The following is a 27,850-nucleotide window of genomic DNA, read 5'->3' as shown; positions in this document are numbered from 1 at the left end:
AGTAAAAGTAACTGTCAAATAAATTCAGTATTTACCTCTGAAATGTGTTGGAATAGAAGTGAAGGGGCATAAAACTTAAGTACTCACAGAAAGTACAAGTACCTCAAACCTGCACTTTAGTACAGAACCTGAGTAAATGTTACTGAGCAAGACTCAAACACACCTTGTGTATCTGCAGAAGATGACAGTCCTGATGGTGAGTTGGCAGCCTAGAAAATGTATGACAAAAGCATTTCAGATTTTATTTTGAAGCACTCTAGAATTGACTAAAGGTTCTGCAGCTTATATCCATTGTATTTGTTTTAAGAAATGAGCTTGTTTGATGCTTTTGTCATATTTGATACTGTAGACACAAGTGGTAATTACAGGATAACAGCACAATGAATTTGGCTACATTACCAGAGATTCTCTTCAGCAAAGACACTGTTACGTTAATCTGTGACATGTTAGATAGTCTAACAGTAACACAGGTAGAGGAGTCTTAAAGCTGGCACGTCATGTACTCACGTCAGTTACACAGCATCTAGCTACCGTTTAACATCAGCCACAATTTACTACTGATCATCCCAGACTAGTTAAAGGAATCCTTCCCCAACACAATGACCACTGTGTATCAATTATTCACCATGTTACGTTGAATTCATGAAGAAAGGTTTGTTTTTTCTCGCATGCCTCCAGTAAACGAAGAATTCAAAAAAGGTGCAAGTTCTTCGTGAATTAAAGTAATCGGGGTGAAACAGCAGAACTATAAAACATTTAACAAGCTCTTGTACAACTCGTGCTTTTTAATCCAGTCTCATTTATCCCATTATATGCTCAGCACTTCCCAACCACATGCATTTTTACAAAAGCTAGTGTCCAAATGTAACTTTCACTCACCGGCCAAGCATTTTTTTTTTTTTTTTAACAGGTCAAAATAATAAATTGCCTTTTGTGTTAGCCTACATGTACATGCATTGAGATATTAAGGTATTATGTTGAATGCAAACTTAAAAAAAAAAGGTCAGAGTTAAAATATTTAAAAATATTTAGTCTCTATATACAGACTCTACATTCAGTGAATGTAGAGTCTGTAGGCAAACCCCGGAGATCTTGCCTCTAGAAGAAGAGCGAAAGAGCCCTCATTTCCGGTTGTAGGCTGTTTGTAGTCCGCGTGATATTGACCAATCACGTTTGAGCCGGCTGCAGTTGTTGCCAAGTTAAATGGTCCATGTAGTGAACTAATGAGGCGGAACATAATTGGTGTCACTGCAAACTCTGAATCCATCGCAGTGGTTCAGCATATTTACTTATCGGAATGCCAAAGAATCGGGGGTCTGCCCCCAGAGGCTGTATCGCCGTCTGCCGGAAGTCAGACGCCGAATACAGCCGATGGGTTCCGAGAATGAAAAATATTTAACATTATGTGACTAAGTTCCCTCTTGTAAGCAGTGAATATGTCTAGGGCTTTTATTGTCAAAGTTATAAATGGTGGGTGTGAAGTTTTAATGCCCTGATGTTGATGATGCTGACGGTAATAAGGAGTTTGCCACCTTGGTTCAGACTAAGCAGCCTCTGTGTTATTTTATTACTTTAATAAACATGGTTGCAACTTATACCCCTCAGCTTCGCCCAATGCTAGCTACCGGCAGACCTGCGGCAAGTGATAGTTTAGTGGGTCAGCTGATGTCCTGAATGGTAAAGAGGGGTGCTTGAGACGGTTAGTTCTGCAGCACCGTGTAGATGTGTGTAAAAACGAATCTGTGGTGTGTGTGTGTCAAACTCCAACACTGACACAGTACAGGCAAATAACTGACGGCACAAGTAGCACGCCGGTCACACAACTGAGCTCAAACAAAGCCCAAGCAGAACGCATGCCCATACCCAGGCTTGCTCTAGGCGTGCTACTTGTTGGGAAAGTGTTTAATACAGTAACGTTTTCTCGAAAAGGCACGTGTTTAGGAAATAGACTACTGAGCATACAACTGGATAATTGAGGCTTGGATTACACTGTGCAAGTTGTGTGAGAGTTTGTAAAAAGATGTTTTTATATAGTTTTGCTGTTGTAAAATGCAAACCCTGATTACTTAAATTCATGAAGATCCGGTCACAGTGGAGGCATGTGAGAAAAACTGTGTGATGCTAGGTTGGTCATTTTGTGGGTAGAGTCTTCTTTAAGGCTCTAACAGCAAAACCTCTGACTGTATTGAAATATGCGAAGGTGTGTTTTATTTGCTTATGAATTAAACTTCTCATATAAGTGTGTTGTTGAGTGTGTTGTTTCTTCTTTCAAAAGCTACATTGCCTTAAGTATACAAAATCTCTTTATGGCTGGAGCTAATAGGCGGATAAAATCCTACCTGAGTGAGGCATCTGTTCCTCGCTGACCGCCACTGCTCCGGTGTAATGTAGTTGTCTGACCCATGACTGCACTGGAGAGACAAGAGGGGTTATCATTGAGACAGGGTTAATTGTTTTTTCACAGCGACAAATCAACACTGTTACTAGGAAGCAGCAACTGTTCAGACTGGAGAGAAATGAGGTATGGAGAGAGGAGATTTTGTAAGCAGCTGCAGACTGAGAGGCAAAGTTTGATCAGGAGAAAGAGGGAAGCGTGAGGATGTGTGGTAAAAAGAAAGTGTGATACAGAGTCGATAGGACAGAGCTGACATTTTTTGAGGTGGTAGACAAGAAACAAAAAGGGCGGCTGGCTCAGACATGAGAACTCTCTGACAGCGTATCCCAATTTATCGTTTTCCTCCTGCCCACAGCAGCTAATAACACAGCAGGCTCACGCTTCAAGAATATTTTCTGTCACACGGTTTGTTTCAGCACATGATACAACTTGTGGACTTAGGCATCATCTCATTACCGACATGACGGATGTGTAGTTTTTGCCATATTGAACCGCTGACACTTCAGAGTCGAGGACTGATGAAACAGAAAACTCATTTCTGTTTCATACAACAGGACTCTCCTCTCTGAGGGTTTCTGTCTGTTTCATCACTACTCATTAACTCTCTCCGTCGCCTTTTGCTCTCTCTCTCTCCAGTATAAACATGATGTATAATGAACACACACACACACACACACTCCTACACAAGCTGTCAGAAATCACAAGTCAGGCTGCTTCCTCTCCTGCTCTGATAATTTACTCGCTACATGGGGGAAGTGCTTTTCACAATCTATCAGAAAATTAATTAGACATAATGTGGAGAAGTCTCTTTTGAGGGCTTTTGAGGTTTCAGACAATAAGTATCAAAGTGAAAATAAGTCCAGTTCTAGACAGGTTTTTGATAGAAACTACCACCTAATTTCTTTGCAGTTATTGTTTTTCTAATTTGGCGGTTCAGTGGCTCAGCAGGTGGCACAGTAATCTCAAAGTGAGAAGGACCTGGCTTTGATTCAGTCACTTCTTTTTGGTGTTTGAATCCTCACACCATGTCTCCACACCCTGAGGTGATGAGAGCAAAGACATGCAAAGCCACTTGGACTAGAGGCTAAACTGCCTGTAATGGAATAAACTGAGGGGGCATGCTGTGATTACAAAATAGGAGCATAGACTGTATATAAAAAAGTGAATGTAGCTGCCACAATGCCACCCACTGGTTTGTGGACTGCTGTTTAGAAGCCTCGAGTTTGGTGTTTCGGCAGTCTTGGTTTTTTGGAGACAGAAGTGACCATTTTTATACAAGAAGGTGAAGCTGGGGAGGATGCATATTGCTACCAAGCAGCAACCGTCAGGGCTGAAAAACAAAGGCAACAATGAAGTGCCAAAACCTGCAGTTCCTCCATGCCCACTTAAGGCAAGCTCCAGAAGCGAGTGAATCTATATCGACACCCATGCTAAAATGTCTATCTTTAAAGCAAAAATAAATAGGTTTACAGCCTGTAACAAAAACTGTTTTGGTGTCTGTCGCTAATGTCAACATTCATGACAGCTGTACAGGGGTGATTATTAGGGCTTAAAGATATGCATAATTAAGGGCAAGGCTGCTTTGACTGACAGGTAGGTGCCACTCATTAACAAGTCACTACCATGACAACAATGTTGGTTAGGTAATGTTACCATTGCTTAACCCTAGATCCACAGAGTACAGGCATAGCCATAGCTGTTGCTATTTCAGCGTGTTTTCAGCTTATGAAAGTTAGATGTAACATCATCTATAAAAGTCTTGCTCCGCATTTGGTTGGACTAAAATACCCTCTCAAGAGTCGAATGTTTCGGATGTTTTTTGAATGGTTTTGAGCCTGTTTTTTTTCTAGCGAAAATCACCATTAGCATTATCACAGTTAATCATAGCTATAAATGCACCGTGCTGAGTCTGACCAAGTTAGCAGCTAGCCTTAGGTTTAGAGTCACCCTCTTGTACAAATATGGTCCCTTCTGGCTCTAAAAATCCAAGGCGGCAGCCAAATTTAAAGCCTCAAGGAGCTCAAAACAGGAGTCCACAAGCCAGAGAGTGACGTCATGGTGGCTACGTCCATTATTTTATACAGTCTAAGGAAGTGACCATATGTGGATGAGAGGGTGGAGCTGAGGAGGATACACATTGCTACACCTTTGTCCTGATTGGCAGGTCACCTTGACTTGTTCATCACAAAAAAGCCACACCCTGAAGCATACCCTGCTTTAGCGTCTAATTTTTACTCTAATATGATCATAAATTACAAAATGAACCTCATGCTGTGTTGAAGAAGACTTGAAACTAGTGATTGAGACCAAAAACCAGTTAGGAAAATGTTTACCGAGTTAGTAATTCAAGTGAGAAGTAGGGTCATTTTCTCATAGACATCTAGACAATCAAACCCCTTTTGGCAACCAGTGGAGTCGCCCTCTGCTGGCCATTAGAAAGAATGTAGGTTTAAGGAACTTCTGCATTGGCTTCACTTTTCAGACCCAGAAACTATGTCCACTTCTTTTATACAGTCCTTAGACCGTAAAGAAAGGTTTTTGTGTGGTGGGAATGGATTATGATGCTACTGATCCCCAGTCTAAATCACAGAATAGCAAGTAGACTCTATACAGAAAACATGCCCACATATTCTTTTTGCTTTTCTGCTCGTGTGGCAGGCACTGCAGTGTTCTCAACTTCCCCACGAGCCTTTGAGGCGTTGACTATAAATCGCAATTACAAAGGCAGTCACCCAAGTGAGTCATTAGGTTGAACTGGAAGTAGCTGTGTGTATATGTGAAGAGGCCAGATAATTGCTGCTTGAACTGCTGGTGCATCAGTCACAAACACTGCAAAATTCAGTAACACGGCAAGGGCAAAAGTTAATATTACAAAAGGCCAAACAGAGAAAAACTCCATTAGAAAAGAGAGACCCTCAACTTGACCGACTAAAAGCAGCTTGATGGGCAATTTGCTGAACAACTCTCCAAACTAACGCCTCAAGGATTACCATCTGGTTGAATCAACATTTCATTCAGTCCGAACCAGGAAACGAACATTGCAACCCTCAACAAATCAACTTAACCTTACAAGTACTAAAAAACAAATTAAAGGTTATATATTGCCAAGAACTTTACTGACTACTCGTTTGGCTCTGTTAGGTTCAAACCGCAGTTGGTAACTTTTATAAATAAAATAACTTTGTTATATTTGCTGAAACTTACACAGTAGTGCATATGACAAGTTTGTAAACAATTCTTGCCTCAGTTGATTTCAGACAGATTTTACAGTAGTCTTTAGCTGTAAAATGAAAACGTAGCCTGACCGCAATATTAAAAACAGTCAAGCCAAACTTTTTCATTTTACAACTAAACAGTACACTAAAATATGTTTCTGAAAACATTTGAGGTGAGAAATATGCAATGCAGTAACAGAATTCTGTTGATTAGTGCTGCCTGGTGGTTGCCTGTTGATGAACAGTAATTGACATTAGGGCTGGATGACATTTCAAAAAACATTATCATGATAATTTTTTCCCATAATGATCAATATTCATATTTAGCACGATATATAATTTGATACTCATGACTGAGGCCTAAACAACCACAGGGTTCATGTGTTAAACTTTACAATAGTTTATTAAAACAAAATAACATTTGACCATGCAAACATGGCTTGGTTTAAAATATATTTTATGATAAAAGAATATGTTGAATGACATAACTCTTGATTTGTTTTCCGTCTCTATCTGCAACTCATTGCTCATTGTCAATACTTTCTCAGCTGTGGAGGATAACGGCAGGTTACTTTCAGCTCTTTAACATTATGAGCTCCGTGGCTGTGTAGAACCAACTGGATATGGATTAAGAGAAGGCACTGCAGGCAGAATGACCTGAAGACGCCACATGACAACAGGTGTTTGATAAACTGATCATACAGTCTCCTCTTTGTTGTACTTCTGGATAATGAGCATTGCTGTCGGTGACTCCAATGAAATCTATCCTTAAGTCTGTTTCATTGCCTCCGCTTAGGCTCTGCTCTGAACTGACACTGCTGTCACTGTGTCTGTGAGGAGCTGATACAAACTGGCAGCAACACAGAGCAGAGAGGAGATGCAGCAGACTGACTGGCTATTGTCGTGTTCATTTCCGATGTGTGATAGGCTGTCAGATCTATTCATATCAAGAATGTCAAAAAAAAGAAAAAGTCCAAAGCTTATCGTTATCGACATAAATTTTATCACCATCACATATCTAGAACATTTGAACGCACAGCCCTAATGAAAATAAGTGACAGCTGCATGAGAGACTCCTCGGCTCTGACTGGTTGTTTTCAATCAGCCACGGTGCTTTTAGAAGCAGAGGTGGTGGAGGAACATGATGTTTTCACACATAATTTAGTCACAGTCTCATGTACCACTGTGTGGATATAGTATTGTAAGTCTAAATGTAAGCTTTGATATGACCATTGTGCTGTAGATGGCGTTAAGTGATGTGTTTAAAGGTTGTAGCACTGTGTCCAGCACTTAATCCCTGGTGTTTTATTTCCTTTAATTACTTCTAAGAGGTAATCTGAAAGAACTCCAGCTTGTTTTCTGTATTAGTTCTCTAGTTTTTAACCATGCTGGAAGCATAGCTCTGTGGATGTCAGTTTTTGTCTGTTGGTTGACCTGTCCACCACTTTGATCTAGACCAGGGGTTGGCAACCTTTACTATTAAAAGGAAAAAGGATGCATGGAGGGACCAGGCATATTTGAGCCTTTAAAGAAGGTATCTAAATTAGCCTATCAACATTACTGATGGCTCCAAACGAGCATTCATTAATATCTTTTACCACAAGGTGGCTCCTCTGCATTGGGCGTCATGATTATTTGCTACTTCAGTTTTGCAGCGTTGGCTGTGAAGCTAACACATCTGTCCGCATACTATTAACATTTTAGTTGAAGACCTTGTTAATCAGTGTACAGGCTACACATTTTTGCAAGTGGCAAATGTAAAATCACTTTAGGCCTAGAACAATGATGTATGAAAAAAAATGTCAAAAAATATCCTTTTTTTGACAAACCCATAGGGAGCCACTGTAGAGTAAATAAGGAGCCACATGTGGTTGCCTACCCCTGGTCTGGACTGAATTAGGCCTGTCTCAACATCTCTCATCACCATGAGATTTGGTGCAGATTTGATTGGTTTACTGAAGAATGAATCCTATTGAATATGGTCATGGTCCAGATCTAAAGATCTACAGCCTCACTGTACTGTTGAATACTGAGACTGGACTTAAATGTGGTTTTTTTTGGTCTATATGTTAAACGTAGAATTATGCCCAGGACCAAACAGATGTAGCATACTAGGACGACAGAGTACCACGGGTTCCCAGGAGTTAGACTACTCCCCATATTACTGTAGAAATATATGAGCCGGGTCTTGAACCTTGCAAAAACATAAACAGACACTTTCTCCCAGATACTTGAATCAACAGCAGTGTTTCACTGAAGTGCTGCAACTACAATACAGCTAAACATCTGTGACAGCAGGTGCCGAACTGGTAACCTTAGCGATATCACTTGTACTCAAGCTGCCTCTTTCTTCTACAGCCAAACCCCATTTCGACTGAGGTGCTTATCCTGTCTTATTATCACAAGGGATAGTTGCATAAGACCCCACTTATCATTAATACAAGAATAAAAGAAATACCAGTGTGGGCTTAATAAATGCACACAGAAACATTAAGGAGACATTACAATCTGTGGGAGTAAACCCTGGAGTAAGTGATTAGCATGAAACATTTTGTTTCATTTCATTAAGATTTCACTTAATGCAAATGTTAGCACAGAAACAAAACTCCCAAAGAGAACATAAAGTCTGAGAATTTCTCAGAATATAGTGCTGAGCACTGCAGAGATGGTTGTACTATATTATAATGTGATTAACCAAATCTCCTCAGTGTTAGACTCTTGGGTTATGGAAATATTTTAAAAGGCATATTTTCTCTGGTCCCACTGATAGAGCCTGTGTAAAATATCTTTTATCACTTTGATCCAATATATGAGGAGGAGTTTTAATTTCAACATACATTATCTTAAGATACTCTGATATTTAGTGTGCTTAGTTAGTTGAGTGTTGACTGGTTTATTGAAGTTTTGAGTGTGAGACTGTTAGTACCTGTGTTTCTGCACAAACCGGACCTCCAGGCACCAGCAGGGTTCTAGGTGTGGACCTCCCCTCACTGTCTACGGAGGGCGCCCTCTCACTGCCCCAGGATTGTGAGCGCTGCATCCCAGCATGATGCTGAGCCTTGGCTTCTGTGGGGATGTTGCTCAACCTTTGTCCCTGACTGCCCCCTGCATCCCCACTGCCCCTGCTGTCCCTGTCCAGCTCTGGTGGGCCTTCCTGTACCCTCAGGGACAGGGTCTGGAGCAGACTCCTGGGGGTGTCATACCGCTGTCTGAGCAGGTTGGGGATTTGATACTCGTCACTGTGCCTCCGGGACACACGAGAGCTGGATCTGGAGGAACAAGAGCAGGAGGAAGAGGTAGCACAACTGTGGTCTGGGACAGGTGTGGACTGAAAAGTAGGAGGAGGTGGAGGAGAAGTTGGGGGAGGAAGAGCAGGAGGTGAAGAAGGAGGAGGGGGTGGAGCAGGTAGGCTGGCCACAGAGCCAAACTCCCCCTCCCCTCCCTGGCTGGCCATGTCCAGACTCCCCGTATACGAGGAGCAGCTCCCTGAGTAAGATGACTGACTGCCTGTAGCTATTCCGATCCCACTGTCTAATGAGCTTTGTCGCCCGCTGTCATGGAGACCACGAGAATGGAGCTGGGCGGAGGATGGCCGAGTCCCAGAGCTTCCCATCACAGCAGCATAAAGCCTGTCATCTGAGCTGGTCAAAACCTTCAGCGTGGACGAGCTTGACGCCGTCTCGTTGGACAGGTGAGGTCTACCTAATGGCTCCACCCAAAATGGAAGTCTGCTTCCGTAGCTTGCATCTGACTGGCTGGAGGAGGAGCTGGAGGTGCTGCAGCTATAAGTGGAAGCTAAAGAGGGCGATAAAGTTATTAGATCCCGTTGAAGTAATTTATTAGCCTGCACACAAACCATAAAGTTTAATGCCTATACACAGAACATTTAATAATTAAAATATAAATTGTGTCTTTACTCAAGCTCTGGGTACAAAATCCCATGACCCTGTGAAATCCGTTTTCAATTAGCTGTCCTCACTTGCCACGGTTCAAGTCTTTTGCCGGCCTTTCTATGCAGTGAAGGCAGAAAACATGAAGGTTTTCTTTTTTCCACAACTTTAGAGTTAGTCATCAAAAATGAATCATGGATAGGTGCCCTGCTGACCCTCCGAACTTCACATTTCTGACTCATACACACACGTAATGACAGAAACTTTCCAAAAAATTGCCTTGTAAATATAGACCAGTGATGAAGCATACAGTATAAGGTTCAGTGGTGAGTAAGAGATTCATAATTTAGAGCAAAACGTCATAATAAACTACATCTGAAGGTCCTAGGATGACGCTTACTATCCATCTGATACATTACAGAGTGCTCATGCTTTATATATTGATACAGTACAGCTTGAGGTGAAGTAAACAGTATAAACGTACCTGTGCTGCTCGCGAGGCTGCTCTGAGATAACATGCTGAGTCTCTTCTCCAGCTCTGATGCCTCCTTGTCGATTCGGTCCTCTGCTGACACTGGGTCAGCACTGGGATCTTCTGTTTTTTACAGGACACACAGACATGCACAAACATAAAAAGGACCCTTCAGAATGTGTAAGCAGAGAGAATGAAAACAAGACTGAGGTGTGTGCACACACCTGATGACATTAAAACACATTTTCACTGTCCATCATGTTTCCGAATCTATAAGCAACAATTGTGGGGAAGCTGTCCCAACGTCAAGGTAAGAGAAACAGTAAAGCTCAGAACCGAAGTCCTTGCTGCATTTCAAGGATCAATAATCTTTATCGCACTCTAAATTAAAATGGTAATTTGACTGCAGCCCGAATAGTCTTTGGAGCAAATGAATTCACCGCAGTTTTGATGGTGTGTATGTAGATAAAGACGTAAATGAAAATATTTTAAGGTCACTCACATTCATTTTTTTTTTTAAAATGGCATTAGTTGTGAAAACAAACTTCAGCATGGCAGAATGTCCTTTAGAAATATTTATCTCACATAACCAGCCGAGAAAACTCTTTTATCAATCCAAATGGAAATATTAAATGCAGAAGTTGTTGGAGTGCTACTGAATGCATCAGCCTCCTCTTTAAGATGTGTCCTGTGTGTGTTTAAGTTAGTCTCCAGCTGTTATGAGTGCTTGTAAATTTAACGTCTCCCAGGAGGTTACAGGCGCCTCAACTATCTGTTGGAACATCAATTTAGTGTAAAACCCTGCCAATTACACACTTAATGCCTGCTATATATACATTCTGTGTGTGTGTGTGTGTGTGTGTGTGTGTTTGCCAATGTGCGCACACTGCATTGGGTCAGGGTGTTTGTGTGTATAGGTGTCAACAACCTAACCCCTGGATCTCTGCCTCTGGACCGCAGCAGCTAATGCTAACCTGCCAACTTTCTTCACTACGCTATGTGAGGTGTCAGCTAACATTTGCTAACGTTGCTGGTCTATGCTAATTATAGCTGCTTCACAGCGCTGAATGTCGTAGGGTTACAGTGGGCCTCAGACTGACGCAGGCTGGCTCACACTAGAATAAATGTTGCAGGGTGGCTGAAGTTTAACTCTGGACATTTTCAAGCTGGATGCTGTCTTTTCTTATTTTTCTATCAACCTAATAAATTCGGACTCAACTCTCTCCACCTACCTACACAGCTACACACATAATTTATTTGGCCATGTTCTCGGCTGTCTGATCCAGTCCTTAAGAGCCTTGTATATTAATGCTGACTCATCACCATGTACAAGAAACATACCATGTATTTGTATATCTTAAGTTATATTTTCAGTATTCTGATTTTTTGCTTTAACTTAGTAGCAATACCACAATGTAAAAATACTTCATTTTAATAAGTTAGTCATAAATTCAGAATCTATCAAGGGGCAACCTCCAGGGCTGAAAAATGAAGCCAACATGGAGGTGCCAAATACTGCAGTTCCTCGAATGGTCATTGGAGTCCAGCTCTAAAAGCAAGTCAATCCCCATAGGCCCCCATGTTAAAATGCCAAACTTTACAGCACTTGGTATTCTTATTGTGTGTTGTGGATTGACACTTAAATAAAGGTTTATCTATCTATCTTGGTTAGGTTAAGTAACCATGGCATATCACCAGATTCACAGAGCATAGCAGTAGCTGTCGCTATTTCAGTGTGTTTTCAGGTCATTAAACTTAGTTATAACATTTTGGTGACTTAAAAAGGTCTTGTTCAGCATTTGGTTATACTGAAACAAGTACATTTTGCTTTTCTGGTTTTAGGCCTGTTTTTCACTAGCGAAAATTAGCATTATCACAGTGAACCACAGCCTACCCGACTATCCAAGCTAGCAGCTAGCTTGGGGGTTAGCTTCGCTCTTTCATCCAAATATGGATAAGAGGGTGGATAATGAGCATGTTGTACTTATTGCTCCAAGTACAACATGCTCATTAGGCAGCAGAATGCCCCATGTCAGTGCAACATTATCATGTTATGTTATTGTTGATATTTTATGTTCCTTAACTTATACTGATCATAAGGCTCTTGTTTACAGAGTGAGCCACTGATGCATTGAAAAACACATGCTATAATGTTGAGTCCTTGTGCAGTACAAAACTGCACATAGAGAACTCCCTGACTGGCAAGAAATGATTAATTCTACTGACACCTATGGATAGGCAAATTAAAATCTCAGTATGATGGTAACAGGTTGGAAAACTGAACCCAGGTCAAAATATTCAGGGTTTTACTTTTAAATGAGTGACTGTGCAAAAAAGTTAAGTGCAGTTTAATAATGACAGTACCTAATGTCTGAAAATAAAGAACTGAAGGTCTGTTCTTGTCCTTTTTCTACAGTATGAAGAAGAAAAGGCCAAAACCTGTTACTGAGGACTTTGCTCCGTAATGGCGTCAATTCTCCACCTATTGGACCCAAAGCATTCATCTTTACAAAAAGTACATCTGTCCTAATCAAAAGACAGATTCTGGGAACTGTGTGTGTGTGTGTGTGTGTGTGTGTGTGTGTGTGTGTGTGTGTGTGTGTGTAGCCTAATGTACCACAGTGAGGTAACCTTGTCTCTGTGTCTACTCAGAGGTATTTGAGCTGTCAGATCCTTGGTATGTGCCCTGTACAACCTTTTCTCTTTCCAACTGTCACTAAACCGTCTGTCTACATATTTGTGATTTCAGAAATGCCTATGAAATTAGCAGTACGTTACAATAGCACACAAGTCACACACAAAGGCATGACCTCTCTAAGCCCCACAGTGACCCTTGGGGCTCTAAGCATGTCGTGTTTCCGTTAGCATGGCGCCTGGCACAAATGCTAAACATGCACACTAAACAGGCAGTAAACCTTTATAATGAAAGTCACAGAGTCACATACCAATGTGGTTGATTGTTTCAGTTCATAACAGTGGGTCTCTTCTGCTAATGTTATTACTAAAAATATCACTATTCAATCCTCCTTAGACTACATGAATTTACCTGTTCACATCCCCGGGTCCCCAATGTTTTGTCACGTCCCTCAACATGTGATATTGACGCCAAGGGCACCCTTTAATGTTTTCATGAGACCAACCTGGCTTTCAAGTAACTCTGGTGTAAACCAATCCACTACAATACTTGGCAGTGATAGCAACTGTCAAGGTATAAATAGCAAGAAAGTCTGTGTAGGTGGATGGGTTAAACAAAACAAGACTTTCACCCAGGAGACCGCAGTACGTGTCCGTGGATATATAAAAAGAACTGAATACAGCATTGGAGGTGGGGCCACGTTAATTCTAATGGAAGTTGCTCACCGGTGCATGAAGCAAAAAAGTACACCTGCCACATATCAAATTACCCCAATGATCGGCACTGCTTCTGCACTGTGTGGCCCATATAGCAGGCGCACTAGAGACTTTCACTGGTCTAGCTGGTTACCTCCAGTTGAGAGCTCCACTAACTTGAAAGGGGATAAAATTATTTAATCGGGCGGACCATCTAGACTTTCCAAATGTTATCGGACGGAATGGATCAAATCCAGATAGTAAAATGAGTAATTTTATAAGGGTCGCATCGCTCCAAAAAATGTATCCACTGATTTACAGACGTCTCTTTCACCATGTAAAGGCCCATCTATGCTCTCTTTACGTACGAAAATGTATACATCTGTTTCAAACGATGTTAAGGTCACTGCCCACATACTTCCATGAGCCCTTTACGTTGGCATGGATGTTAACCATTATATCCACCAGGAGGTAGCCCAGCGTCAAAAGTTTGATAACAACAAACTCAACAACAAACATGGCGACTGTGGAGGTGATATTGATAATGTACCTCTTGCATAAAAGACAAAAACAGAGGCAGCATTGTAGGAGGCGGTGGTCGGTGAGGCCGTTAAATACATCGCGACTGGAGGACGGAGAATTCTTTTCTCTAGTACTGCCAATGAGAGAAACTGAATTGTAATTTCTTCTTCGTGTCTCACTAGAGCTACGTATGGGGTAGTGACAGCAACACTGCCCCTACGGTTCCCAGGGGTACTGCTCCGTTTGGCCTGTATCCGTAAGCTTTATGGAAATGTGCAGAATTACGGACGAAATGAACTCGGAGCACAGACAGAAGTCTCTGTCCGTAACCGGATCTGTATTTAACGTTGAGCATAAATGGGCCTTAAGTCCATGGAAAAAGACTTTTAGGCCTGATGTCATCGCATTATGGACATAGATTGACCACTACAAAAACTGGCTTTAAAGCCCAGTGCACTTCCTAGGGGTTTGATCATGTCCTGTTTGACACCAAAAGTCTTTGTTGTTTTCATCCAACGTTACATAACTTGCAAATGTACATCCTGGGTGACACCAAATCTAAATATTTGTTTTTAATGTAATGTTATGTAATACTATTTAATTTACGTACGCTTGTCGTGCACTGACATTACACGTGATATATTTGTCACATTACTGTCACATAACACTTATTTTAACCCAAAACATGAGTTGTTTTTTTTAAACAAGCGTGTTTTCACCTGGCAGGGCAGGTTGCAGGCCATGAGGGGTCCTGCTGGGGCTGATGCCCCTGACAATGCAGTCAAACAGGAAACTGATCTGCTCTCCTTCTGAACAGGACAAGAAGAAAACACCAGCCCCTAGAAGAGAGAGGAGGAGGGAGACAGGCAGCACCATCAATGAATGACTTATGTGATGGAAGACTCAAAAAAAAAAAATTAATCAGCAAATTAAACAGCATGAAGCAATAGTAGTAATCAGTATGGCACATGGAAAAAGGTAAGAAAATACTGTAGTAAATGGTCAAATGTAGAGTAAAATAATATTTTTGAGCAAGGCCAAACAAAATCCAGAGCAGTTCAGAAGACTGTTGTAAAGGCAAGGCTGCTCTTTGAGGCAGCAACAGCCCTTTCTTCTAAAGGTTACATAAAACATCTCTCAATTCACCCTCCTATAAAGCCCACACAGAGGTAGGAGTCTGTGAAAACACAAGGCAAGCAAAAAAATTCATGAAACATCAAAATCTCACATCGCTGAGATATTGAAAAGACAGCCACAAAGTAAGCCCTTACTCAGGGATTGGGTTAAAAAATAATCTTTGTTCTTATGGAACAGAGTCTGCAGCTAATACAAAAAACAGCTGAGAAAGTAGAGCAGAAGATTGTTGAGAACAATTTTTGATCTGAGTCGATCTCGAGTAATGCCAGTCAGCCTGCTGTCGTTTTATGGAAAAGCTGGAAATTGTATTTGTTTAATACAACAATACCAAACATTTAGTACTTGGGTAAAGGTGTCTTTCTCCTCTATTAAATATTAAGTATGTGTCCAGTGCCCTAAGGTTCAGAGATTCTTGTTTGAATCATCACTGAGCATTAAATGCAGTGGAAACCTATTACCCTCATTAGGTGTTGTGTATTTTATGGTATTTCCTTAAGGCGGTAGAAATGCTCGAGCTGCTGATAAACTCATCAGTTAAGATTGACTTTTACCATCATGGACAATAAAACTGTATGGCTATTAGCTGAGATGAAAGCCAGTATTTTACATAGTGACCTCTAGAACTCATGGTTACTCTGAGGCTACAAAACACTAAAAAGAAAAACAATAAAAGCAAAAGATGTTCTGCTTTTTAATCTAAATGATTAAGCTGAACTGAAGGAACTTTGAGAAGTTGACCTTAATGAATCTACAGTTTTGTGAAATATGTCAGAAAGGTGTTGCTTCACCTATAGGTCACAAGTGACAAGGTTTCATGCCATGTGGAAGGCCTAATGTACTGCTTCAGCCATCAAAGTCAGACAAAATAGTGTGGGCGGACCAGGTCTTTTCACAGTATTGATTCCTTTGAGTTGATACAGGTAAACATATCAAACATTTTGAGTTCTCTGTGACACTCTGTTATACAACATGTATGTTCGACAGCGGTGCTGCCGGCCCCACAACACTTCTCTTTAACGCATTACCAGTCACGCTCTTTGTTATCAACATGTTTCAACACTCAGAGCAATAACACACACCACATCTGCTTTGTAGTGTTCATGTTGTTTTCACTTTAAAACTGTAAGCTCATGAACACACCAAAGTCGGAACAATTAGCCTCAGAGAAGCACAAGAATGAACCATTGGCCTTGGCTGGCAAACGTCTTGACTCAAGTCTGAATCAACTGCTTTTTGTTCACTCACCATGGCAGGCAGTGTGAACAGATAACAGCAAGTGGGCAAAGTTGGGGATTCATAAGCACGCAGACGTTTGACAGACTGGCACGGTTCACTAATAAGAGTCATCTAAAAAGGTTAGTTCATTTTTGCCCATCACAACAAGAGTGTTGTTTTCATGTTTAAAAAATACTGACCATTTCTTAGGCTGTTGTTCGGATTGCATTCACTTCTAAGGCATTTACTCAACACCTTAACATCTTAATCACCATCAGTTAAATTACAGCACCAAAAACTGCAGGCTCAAGACAGTCTCTACCAACTCCTGATGAAAATATGTGGCACTTCTTTAGCTATAAATGCTCCACTATGTTCAGAAGCTAGATCATTGCTACCTTCGTTTGTCCGCCATTTGGTGCCAAGCACAAAAGAATGAGCCGAAAGAGCCGAAAGAATGAACCAACAAAAAGTCAAGTTGCAGGCTGGAAAACCAAAACAATGAACTGAAAGATGCCAAAAAGCTCAGCAGAGTTGAGAGAGGCTGCAGACTCAAGAGATCATTCTCTGTGGGTTCATCACTATGAGCAGTGTCTTTCACATACTAATTCACTTTATAGGCTTGTTTTATTATATATAGAACAGGAACAATGCACATCATATTTATTGCACCAGATATGGCTAAAAGCTCATTTCCATTCATCAACTTAATCCATTGTTAATCTAAAAATATTGATTACAGCAGCTTAACTTGGCATAATTGTGAGTATAATTTTGGGAACTATCGGTCAAAGTTGTTGGTAATTATACATACATTGTCATGACTCATGACTTAATTAATCCTACTGTGTGCTAATACCAACATTTCTGTTTGTACAAAGTGTAGTGAAGTCAGGGACATATTTTTAGTCTGTCCTTTTCATCTGGTGTGAAAAACAAAATTATATTCAGAGGCCTTGAGAAGCTTTTTCTCTGCGCAAGCAATTTTAGAATGTTTTTCCAGCATTTATGAGACGATGTCATCATGGCAACTCTAGCACTAGAAAGAAACTCATTTGGATTTGTTCAAATAAAATAAGATGTGTTTCACAAATCTGTTATTTTCTCTGAGGACATTTTTTGGCAGTCATAGTTGTATTTTTTTTTTTATCTGTTATGAACACCAAAGAGGCCGTGTTGGACCTGGTCCTCATTTATTTCTCACAAATATGCGGAGTTCAGTTTCATGGCAGCTCATCTTAAAAGAAGCCGACTGGATTTTCTTATTGTAGCAGAACTGAATTATTTTGAATACAGAAAGAGGCAGCTTTTCTGTCAGGTTACAACAGATAAACCAAAGCTCTGCCAGCTTGGGATTGATGTTCAGCTTAATCACTCACACAGGCACCTTCCATCGTCTACACTAGCTGACAACTTTCTGCAGGGATTATAATGACATATAATGTAGAAGTAATGAGCAAAGGCAGGTGAACAGCTGTTGGGTCTTAGAGAAGTTCCACCACTCATCAAAGAGCCGTCAGTGCTTTTAATGACAGGTGGAGATTCAGAGACTTTTTAACCTCTGTGGATCATTCACACCTTAATGTCACATGACACTGGAGTGGCTGAAGTTGCCTGTCACTTTGTACTTCTAGAAACCATCTCATCTGGATCATAGGCTGTATAATAAAGATGGAAGACATGACACCTCACCAGAAGTAAAGCCAAAACACCTCAATTTGTCCCCTGGTGGCTGACTGCATTACAGGTCATACATCCCACCCTATCCATGTTAGCGGATGAGACATGGACCAAACACCAAAAGTGAAAGAGCACATAAAATACATTTTTCCCAAAAATGGTCTCTGTCATTTAGGTAGTTCTTATCACACTGATGTATGTTAAAGAGTTTTACTGTTAAGATTGGTTATTTGGTGGTATACAAAGGGGGGGTGATGACATGATTGACAGCTATGTGTGCTCACGTTCAATGGCACTGCTCGCAACTGGTCAGACAGAAACTAGATACCACAGAGATCGCTACTGGAAAGACTCTGGCTTCAAATGACGTCACCAGCACAAGATGGCAGCGAGCATATCCAGGATATTTTGGCTTCAATTCTGTACAGTGGGAAAAAGTGGAGACACACTGTCCATCTTCATATACAGTCATTGATCTGGATGAATATGGATAAACTGTAATGGCACTCTGAGGCAAAAGTACTGTGTAATACTTCAGAACCTCTAATAAACTCAACCTAACACGTGCATCAACATACTCCTGTACCACAATATGAGGTGTGTGTGTGTTTATGCCCGCTGAGAGACATGGAAAAATTGCTGACATAGCATGTCAGCTTAAAATCGCCTTTATCTAGACCACAAGGCTTCACAGCCATCCAACCTCTGCGGAGGATCATTTATTACTCTGTCTGCATGTGAGCTCTGAAACCCTGTCTGTGTGTGCACTGGGTACGGGGTCAACAGGAACACGTGTGGACCTGATAAGCCAGAAAATATCCATCTAGCAAAGACACAGCTCTGCTCCAAATATTATCGATTACAGAACACCATTCATTATCACATTGAATGGAAGCTGAAGCACTGATATCACTATGCACCGATTCACACTGTTACAGTGTGTGCGTGTGATTGTGTGTGCATGTGACTGTGCAACTAAAGGCTTGCATCCATCCAACACACATCAATGAAGACCCCAGCTCAAGTGATTGTTGCCTAGTAAAAGGCTTTACACACGCACGACTGCCCACTGTCCCACAGGACTGGCTCGTTGGCTGTCAGGGTGTGTGTGTGTGTGTGTGTATCCATGGCAGTAAAAAGGCGTGTCGTGTCACCGTGGTATACATCTTCAACTCTGCAGCCAGAAATCATATTGTCCGTGGCGCAGCTGACTTCCAAAGTGCAGCTGCAGCAGAGAGCACAGTGGCAGTCAAGGGTAAAATATTTTTATACAGCAGCATTAGATGACCAAGGGACCCGCTTACTGATTTGCTCGAGCAAAAAAGCCTCTGGGGAAATTATGGAGCGGAGAGGGTAAAGGAGTTATTTTACATTGGTTCAAAGTACAGTGCCCAAAAAGTGTATCCTAATGAACACTTCACAATGTCTCCCTGAAATTATTCAGTACCTTTTCTGCATCATTTGCACATTATTGCACTGATCATGGCCTGATGCAAATATGTTCCGCTATATCGTACTTTTCAAGCATACTAAGGCACTGTGTGTTATTAAAGAACTCCTCGTGTTCAAACTCCAAGATTTTCTTTGCCGCACAGTGTGTTGGCTCCTATGTATTCTACTGTTTTTGCATGATTTATAAGCACCCATATATTATCATGGAACTTGCAGTAAATTTGCACACCCTCTGAAAGAACTCAGGGACACGCTTTAGCATGCTAATACAGCATATAAGGCATGGTGCACCGCATTTGCTTAGAGATAAGGGCACTGAAAACTGGGCTGTGTATGAAAAGATACAGAAATGGTGTTTGGGGAATGTACGAGTGCTGCAGATATGATGATTTTTTGTAGGTTAATGCAGAAATTAATGTCGCCCTGATTCCCTTGTCAGAGAGCCTATGGGAATTTTCCACTAAATCTTGGATCACTGCAGAAAATGAACTTTGTGCCAAACAAAAGTTTATGATACCCAACACGTTTTCTTCAGCAAGATAATCTTCACATATGAACACCTTTAATTTTTTCAAGCATAAAAGCAACCGCCAGAAGTAAAAAGCTAACATTAGGCTATAAACACACTACTATGAGTGCCCCAGGAACAAGTCCTAAAACTTGGAAATGAGTGAGCATTTTTCCACTCCTGGTTATCTCGAAGTCAGTGTTTTGTTTTTTTTTTTTAAAATGGGTTTTTGCTGAGATGCCTGAAATAAGGTATGTGGTCAATACAAGCTGAGGAGACCTGTGCATTTTGTTCTATGACATAAAATGCACCAGTTAACACCCCATTCGTGAACTTTGAAGCTATTATGTGTCTTAAAAAAGGCGGTTGCTAACAAGTAGTTAAATGAGACTACAGAACATCATCATGCCAACCACAGCTTTACAGCTGTGCTGTGGGGGCAACGTTAAGTCATGCGTCCATAGAGTAATTCGTTTATAGCCTTACATTAGCTTTTTACCTCTGGCGATTGCATTTAGGCATCAAAAACAAAAAACAAAGTGGTGTTCATTTGTGAAGATTATCTTGCTGAACAAACAGGCAAGTATTAAATGTTTGTTTGCCACAGAGCTTATTGTGGGGAACAAGGGTGTTGCCTACCAAAAACTTTATTCCTGAAGCATTCTATATGGTAGCATGACTTCAGCACCCCTTCCACAACTAGGCTGTAAAGCCATGTTGTTTTGATGTTCTGCAGTCTCTTTAGCCACTTGTGAGTGGGGGATTTACTGACAAATTTTATGTCACAGAAGAAAACAGAAAAGTCAAAACAGTCTCTTTAATTGTGTTAACCACAGACTGTACTGTAGGCATCTCACCAAAACCCATTCAAAAAACCCACTGACTTTAAGACGAGTGAACTTGGGAGTGCAAACTCATTTACAGGTTTTTGGAGTTATTACTGCAGCACTCTATACGGGTGGTGTTTTGGCAAAAAATCTGGTGATATGATCTGAATCATGATACTGAGGTCACGACGCAGTATATTGTGAAATTTCCAATACTCAAAGCAAGGCTAAATCTTTAAAACATTAAGAAAAATGTTATTTGTGCCTGTGCGCCCTTTTTGACTCTGCCCGTTTCATAGACCTGTGTTCTAGCGATGCACTGTTACATTAGGTGGAAGCATCAAATGGCTGAAGATAAATTACAATACTGGTGGGTAATAGTGTTTTTTTTTTCTCATTAAACGATTTTTTGGGTGGAGTTTTTTCTTATCCTCTGTGAGGGATGTTGTATGAGGTAATGCCCTCTAAGTTCTGAAATAACTGAACTGAACACTGCTATCTAGCAATCGGGCTTTAAACAACACAAAGTGAACCACTGCCACAAATCTTTGCATGTAAACTATTCATTGTAACTCAATAGTGTTTTTGACAATCACTACAGTATTACAGAACTCAGTAGTGTGATACTTAAATGTATCCAAATTTTCTTACAACCCAATGTACTCATGGTAGAAGCAAGTCAGAGCCTCCAACACTCCATAAACTCACTGCTGAGCTCTGGTATGTCCCGCATGCACTCATCAAATACAAATAAACATGTAAAAATGTAAGCTAACACTCGGCTCTACCTTGCACTCATGCAAGGAATGTCACTTGCCGATATGACTATCACATCTTTCTCCTTATGTCATTCTGTTTCTGCAGCCATGCCAAGAGGGCCTCTTTCAACTGCCCAGGTGGCTGCTGGGTAATATGTAGATGAGGTGAAGAAGAATACTGTGATTGGCAGTCTAGCCAGCAGCCACTACCTAATTGGTTGAGTGGCCACTACAGGGGGAGGCTGGTATTTATAGATGTTGCCCATTCGAACACTGAAACCAGAGCCTGTGGCCCTCATGGTTATTCCTGTAGGAGCCATGAGACTGTTTGCACAGACACACACACAGCAAGACAGATGTCACATAAGCACGTACAGGAACCGTCTCTTAACACTAACACAGGAGAGCTACAAAAAATATTTTCAGGTATGTGTCTTAATAAAATCAGGAACACAGCAGCTGCTGGCTGTTAGGTTTCCCTACAATAAACACTTTACACATGATGCCATTGAACACTCACTATCTTGCTGTCCATGTCTCTTTCTCTATCACACACACACACATCCCCACCCAAAAACATAAAACTGCCACTCATTCTTCACATTCATGCCCACATCAGCTGGACATTCAGGAGATATCTACACCCTGGCAACCTGGCAACCATACAAACACACACACACACACACACACACACACACACACACACACACACACACACACACACACACACACACACACAGAGCATGATTTGGTGGGCAGGTGTATAGTGTGGTGGGTTCATACATAGAAAATAATTTCTAAGGGGATCAAGTTACTCTATAAACACCTGAAACACATAAATCACAGCTTTTTATATGGGTCTGTTAGTGTTAAATGACAGATCTATCAACCTGTGAGCACTGGAGAGAAATGAAATGGAGCATTTATTGATCCAAGGGAGGCACTTTAAAATGTGGATTTTAGACAACTGTGCTGCAGTAGTTGTACATCACATGGACAATACCAGTCCAGGGAGTTTTGGTTGGTTGGACTTTGAAGTTCACTTACTCTCGTTCTTATGCTGAACATGAATCTCTCATGGTTGAATGCATACTCGTGGATTTTGTGACCCTGCAGGAGGACTGCTAATATATGGACCTGTTTTCTGAACTTAGAAGCACTTTCTCCATCTTTGAGACTATCTTTTGTTTTTAGATATAATCTTCAATTTATATGGAAAACAAGCAACAAAAATCTTAATTCTCACTGAGTAAGAAGACATTTCCTACTATTGGTTTTCCTCTTTTCAGAATCTATGTGTTCCCATTTGTTTGCAAAACATATACACATGTCACAGCAACAGCTTAGGAGGTTTGAGTCATGCTGCTTATGCAAAATGCAGCATGTCTTGTTACTAGTGCTTTCAACAATGTATTGAATACTGGTGTAAAATGAGAACACAGAAAGAGGCTATTTGTCTGTGGGGGACTGACATCAACATACAATGTTGACCATAGATTTCTTTAAAGGAACAGTGCGTAGGGTTCAGTGGCATCTAGTGGTGATGACTGCAGTTGCCGTAGAGGGCTCTTCCTCTCCAAAACAAACAGATCATGTGATTGTAACCAATAAAAACACCGAATAAAGCAGTCTAACACTGCAAATCAGTGTTTCTCCAATGCTGTCCAGCTCATAAGAGACAGGCTGCTAGCCCAGCACCTGCTAATGTGTGCTCACAATTTTTTTTTAGTTAACGTAAGATCCAGACCTTCAGGATGTTTTTACCGGGAGCCAAATTATCTACAGAGTCCTGTTCCCCTCCAAAACAAACAGACCTGGTGATTTAAACACTGAATAAAGCAGTTTCATGTTAAAAGTGAGTGTTTTTCCTGTGCTGTTCAGCTCGTCACAGAGGGGCTTCCAACCACAGTGGTCTACACGAAAATGCAAACGGCCCCATTTAGAGCCAGTGTTTGGTTTGTGCATTCAGGGCTACTGTAGAAACACGGCAATGCAACATGGCATTTTCCATTCTAAGGTAACAAAAACCCAATGTCAGGATACTAAAGAGAACATACTTATTACATTCCATTTCTGCCAATATAGCTCCCTACATCCTACACACTGGACCTTTAAGCACTACTGCAGCTCTAGTAGAAATTACTCCAACCGTACGTCATCTAGGTTTGGTCTGTTACCTACAAATAAGACAAATACACCACTAACAACAACAAACAGAGCCAGTCATGGAGGGACTGTGCATTGCTCATAGCTGTTATTCAGTTATTAAAGTGTTGCCCTTTTTGGCTTCAGGCCACAGAGCCTAAATTCACACAGCAGTAAAACCTTCTCAGACCAGGAGTTACTTACAATATCCACAGCGAGTCCCGCCCTCGAACACAAAGCCATTTGGCACAGCGCCATATCGACGCAACGCTGACAGCTTCCAGTGTCCAATGACGACAGGAGGGACGCCTCTGGTGAGGACCAATAGGTTGTTGCACAGGTGGAGGGAGGCGGGGCCGCTTTCCAGTTTGGTGCCTGGCTCGACGTTGACACTGAACCTGTGGACTGAAGGAAACAAAGAGAAGCAGAGAGAGGAGGTTTGAAAAGATTAGTGTGTGTGGCTTTTATGTACTCTGTCATAGCAATTTAAAGACAACTTAAGTATCATTGATCATAAAGCACATATATCACACAGCAGATGAGGTGGAACATAAAAACAAACCCACAGGGGATACACACAGACGAGCACATGAACACACATGTACAGTGTAACCGATGGCTGTGGTAATGATGATTAAGCAGTTCTTTAAGCTCTGCTGGCTGCAATTTGTCACTGCTCAGTTTGTGCAGATGGCCCTTTTTCAGTGCCAAGGTCTGTCTCTGCCTCTCACAGTCAACACATACTGTACAGTGTCACATATAGTATGTACATATATGTATACATACTGTGTGCCCATTTGACACCATTAGTGAAGTGACGTTCCAAGACAAACATCAACTGAGAGATACTAATAAAGTTAAGAATATAAACAGAAAGCATTTTTATTTAAAATGAGTTTATGCAGAGACTTCAGAGAGTGAGCTCACTTCTCCTCACCTCAGTCTGCAGAACAGATTGAAGGGCTCAGTCAGTGCTTTTCTAGCATAATTAAGTTATGTAAAATGTACCACCTTGAAGCATGGAAATCTGTATGCTTTGGAAAATGTTAACTGCAGTTGTAAAGTATTCATAATTTGCATGAAGGATAAACTGTGGTTTCAGCATTTGGCCAGCAGCATTGTGGACAATCTGCATGCAGGTAATCAACTTTTGCTGTGAGAAGAGAGTTGTAGTGATCTTTAAGAGGAAATGAAGTTAATGGTGGATGCATTTTAAAATATTCTCATCTAAAGAAAGCACAGCTACAAACCCTGTGTGTCAGTCCTTACATTAGGATTCTTAGCAGTGGGTTTTAGACTGAAACATAAAATATTTAATGTGCTGTGAATTTAACAGTAAGGAGAGGAAAGAACAGAGCTGCTGTTATTAAGCTGGAAAATGTCCTCCGACACGAGCTCTTAATATCAGCAAAACTGTCGTTTGTGGGCTTCAAGGCAAGATAAAATTATGTGACATTCACATAATGACGGAGGAGCAGAACGCTGCTGGATAATATGATTAAGGAGTAGGATGGAGCCTCGAAAATATCCTCAGGTGATATTTTGGAAAGAGGAAGGAGAAGAATTACCTGTTCAGAAAAATGTTTAAAAATGTAAGCACTGACAGTGCTCCCTAGTGCTACACAGAAAATGTAAATTCAAGTCACAGCCTGGCTGTGAAGCACAGCTTTAAAAAAAAAAAAAAAAAAAACAGGCTGCAGACATTTAAAATTCATGATAATAAGAGAGGACATTTCTCAATAAAGTTTGCACAGAGGTGAAAAGTTATTTGTGAAGAGTCCACATTAGAATTCTTAAGAGAACCACAGTAAACTTATAACTGAAAGACAGAGTTTTTAACAACAGATAAAATGCTTGTGTATATCCAGAAAGAAGATGGAGGAGTTCAAGTGAAAGTGTTTACTTTTTTTTTTAACTCTTCTTGCAAAAGTCTTTTTGTGCATTGGAAGTATTTTTGGATAGGAATATTGGTCTATCATAATATGCCACTCCTGAATTCTCAGATTTCAAAGATGTTATCATAAAGTATCAAAATATGCTCCCCTTATCCTTCCTCTTATTTTTCGATGGGGTAGCAAGACTCTGCTACTATTTCGCACTACTTGAGCATTTTAGCTATTGTGCATAGGTGTTCTGATATTTCTACATGTCAGTGTGTATCTTTTATGTTTTTTATTGTGTGGTTGTTTGGCTGTAAACATTTTCTGTGTGATGCTGTCTTGGCCAGGTCTCCCTTGTAAAAGAGATTGTTAATCTCAACGGGACGTACCTGGTCAAATATGAGTTAAATTTAAAAAAAAAAAAAAAAAAAAAGATGAGGCAGTAAAAATCGACAGAGCACCAGGATAATAACGGGGGGCTGAGCCACAATGACAGCAGCTAACAGCACTAGCTGCAATAATGGCACTAACAGCGCTAAAACAGTGCACACAATGGCCACAGTGCTAACACGGCTAATGGTGTTATCCAGGGGGGAACCAGAGGGTGGGCACTACGCTTTTGCAACAGTCACCCTGCCACTGTAGGCTGGGAGGGCGTTATCATACAAAGAGGTAGCGTGATTTCATTCTCTGCTCAGGAAGCCATTACTCCACTATATCTTTACATAGGAAATAGTTGTTTCTGCTATATTAATGTTCTAAATGTTGTATTAGAACCTTTAAGTAAATTTCATCAGTTGTATAAAAGCAGCTCTATCAGCAGTTTACCCATATAACATGGGATTCAGTGTCTTTTGGCATTTCTTACACCTGGACCTTTTCAGCCCCTCAAAACACTTTCCACTGAAAAGAAAGTTGTGAAGATGAAACAGCAGATTTTGCAGATAGATGAGGACCAGAGCGATAGAGGACAGATTTTATCAGTGTGTAATTCCACTTGTCATTTCTTCGATCCCCTCTAGCAAGTGACCTCCACTGAAGTGTTACTTTGCAACAGTAGTACACCTTGTAGCCAACCAAACTACAAAGGATCTAGGATATTCTTCCTGTACATACATATGACCACACTCATGGTTTAATCTTTTAAAACATGTTACGACCAAAAAGAACTGGGTCGTGGTGAATCTGATGTAATCCTAAGGGTTGACTAAGCAATACTTTAGATATTAATACTGACTCAACCAAACAAATAATTCCCTATACAAGCGTTGTTCTGCTGATCCACAAAAAAACAGCCTCCTCTTCAGCTGTATGCAACTCTCTGGGCTCCTTGCTTCCTCTAGTGCATAATGCAAACACAAAAACCAAGCTGATGTAAAACAACTAGCTGAATTTCTTGATGTGCATTACCCAACTGCAGCTTAGTGAACAGACCTTCCCCTTCAGTGCATGAACCATCTGCACATCACATCCTTGAACAAGTGCTCAGACTGTGACAGACCAAACCACTGACCTTCTCCCAGGCTGTAGCAGATGCGGGCATCCCAGGCCAGCAGCGTGTCTCGGCTGGTGAAGCCCAGGACCAGCGTGTGAGCCAGGCAGAGGATGGAGAGGGTGTAGGATACCCCGTCATAACCGGGCCCCGGCTCCACGCCACAGATCCCCTGAGGAAAAGAGTAAATCACACGAGTCATTTAGATTGTACTTACTCTTTTATTCTGTTTGGTTTTTTTTGTTTTTTTTTAAATCTAAAAAGGGAAATAGTCTGATCAACCTCAATCAAAAGAGCTATGCCTTTCCTGATTCAGGTCAAGTGAATTCTTTTAGGCATAGATACTCTTCTTTTCTCCTCTTTGTTTGATGCTGTATTCCTGAGTTTGATATATTGTCCCTGATTGTTTATTCTATTGCTTTCATTCATTTTCTGTAACTGCTTATCCTGACACAGGATCGCTGGAGCCTATCCCAGGTGACATTAGGCGAGTGCCGTCTTGCAGTTTTTTCAATTAATACTCCAACCATTTGAAAGTCCATTCATGACCCAGCTTAAAGTCCAGTGTGTAGGATTTAGGGGGATATTTCGGCAGACATGGAGTTTCTGCCAATATATAAATGGAGTTTTGGTGAAGAGGAGACCTCTGAAGATGATTTGGCTCCCAGTAAAAACATCCTCGTCTTTATCTTAAGTTATGATTGACAAAATGTGAGCACACAAACACTGATTTGTAAGGCTTAACTATGTTATTCAGTGTTTTCACGGTTTTAAATCACCTGGACAGTCTGTTTTGGAGGAGAAAGAGACCTCTAAAGATAATTTGGCTCCTGGTAAAAACCTCCTGAGCAATGAATGCTGAAGGAATTCTAATCTATGCCTCATTGCTAGATGCCACTACATCCTCAATATTCTTATCCATCCATGTGGCA

At 41.0% G+C, this 27,850-nt stretch overlaps 1 protein-coding gene across 3 annotated transcripts in view; it reads right to left on the bottom strand.

Moving 5' to 3' along the window:
• The window catches only part of LOC125886629 (protein Dok-7-like), a 32,801-nt gene that overhangs the window by 3,575 nt on the left and 1,376 nt on the right, over nucleotides 1–27,850 (bottom strand). For 2 of the 3 annotated variants that reach the window (XM_049572972.1, XM_049572974.1), the window contains exons 4-10: nucleotides 26,940–27,090; nucleotides 23,751–23,951; nucleotides 14,544–14,663; nucleotides 9,985–10,095; nucleotides 8,537–9,405; nucleotides 2,340–2,411; nucleotides 164–209 (exon numbers count right to left, since the gene is read on the bottom strand). In XM_049572972.1, the coding sequence (XP_049428929.1) occupies nucleotides 164–209; nucleotides 2,340–2,411; nucleotides 8,537–9,405; nucleotides 9,985–10,095; nucleotides 14,544–14,663; nucleotides 23,751–23,951; nucleotides 26,940–27,090 (1,570 nt within the window). The remainder of the gene's footprint in view (nucleotides 1–163; nucleotides 210–2,339; nucleotides 2,412–8,536; nucleotides 9,406–9,984; nucleotides 10,096–14,543; nucleotides 14,664–23,750; nucleotides 23,952–26,939; nucleotides 27,091–27,850) is intronic. The other variant, XM_049572973.1, reaches the window with a different exon arrangement.

The sequence above is a fragment of the Epinephelus fuscoguttatus genome, linkage group LG3 (genome assembly GCF_011397635.1).
Source record: "Epinephelus fuscoguttatus linkage group LG3, E.fuscoguttatus.final_Chr_v1".
Lineage (NCBI taxonomy): Eukaryota > Metazoa > Chordata > Actinopteri > Perciformes > Serranidae > Epinephelus > Epinephelus fuscoguttatus.
The sequence above is the reverse complement of the archived record's forward strand: the minus strand, read 5'-3'. Positions and strand labels throughout refer to the sequence as shown.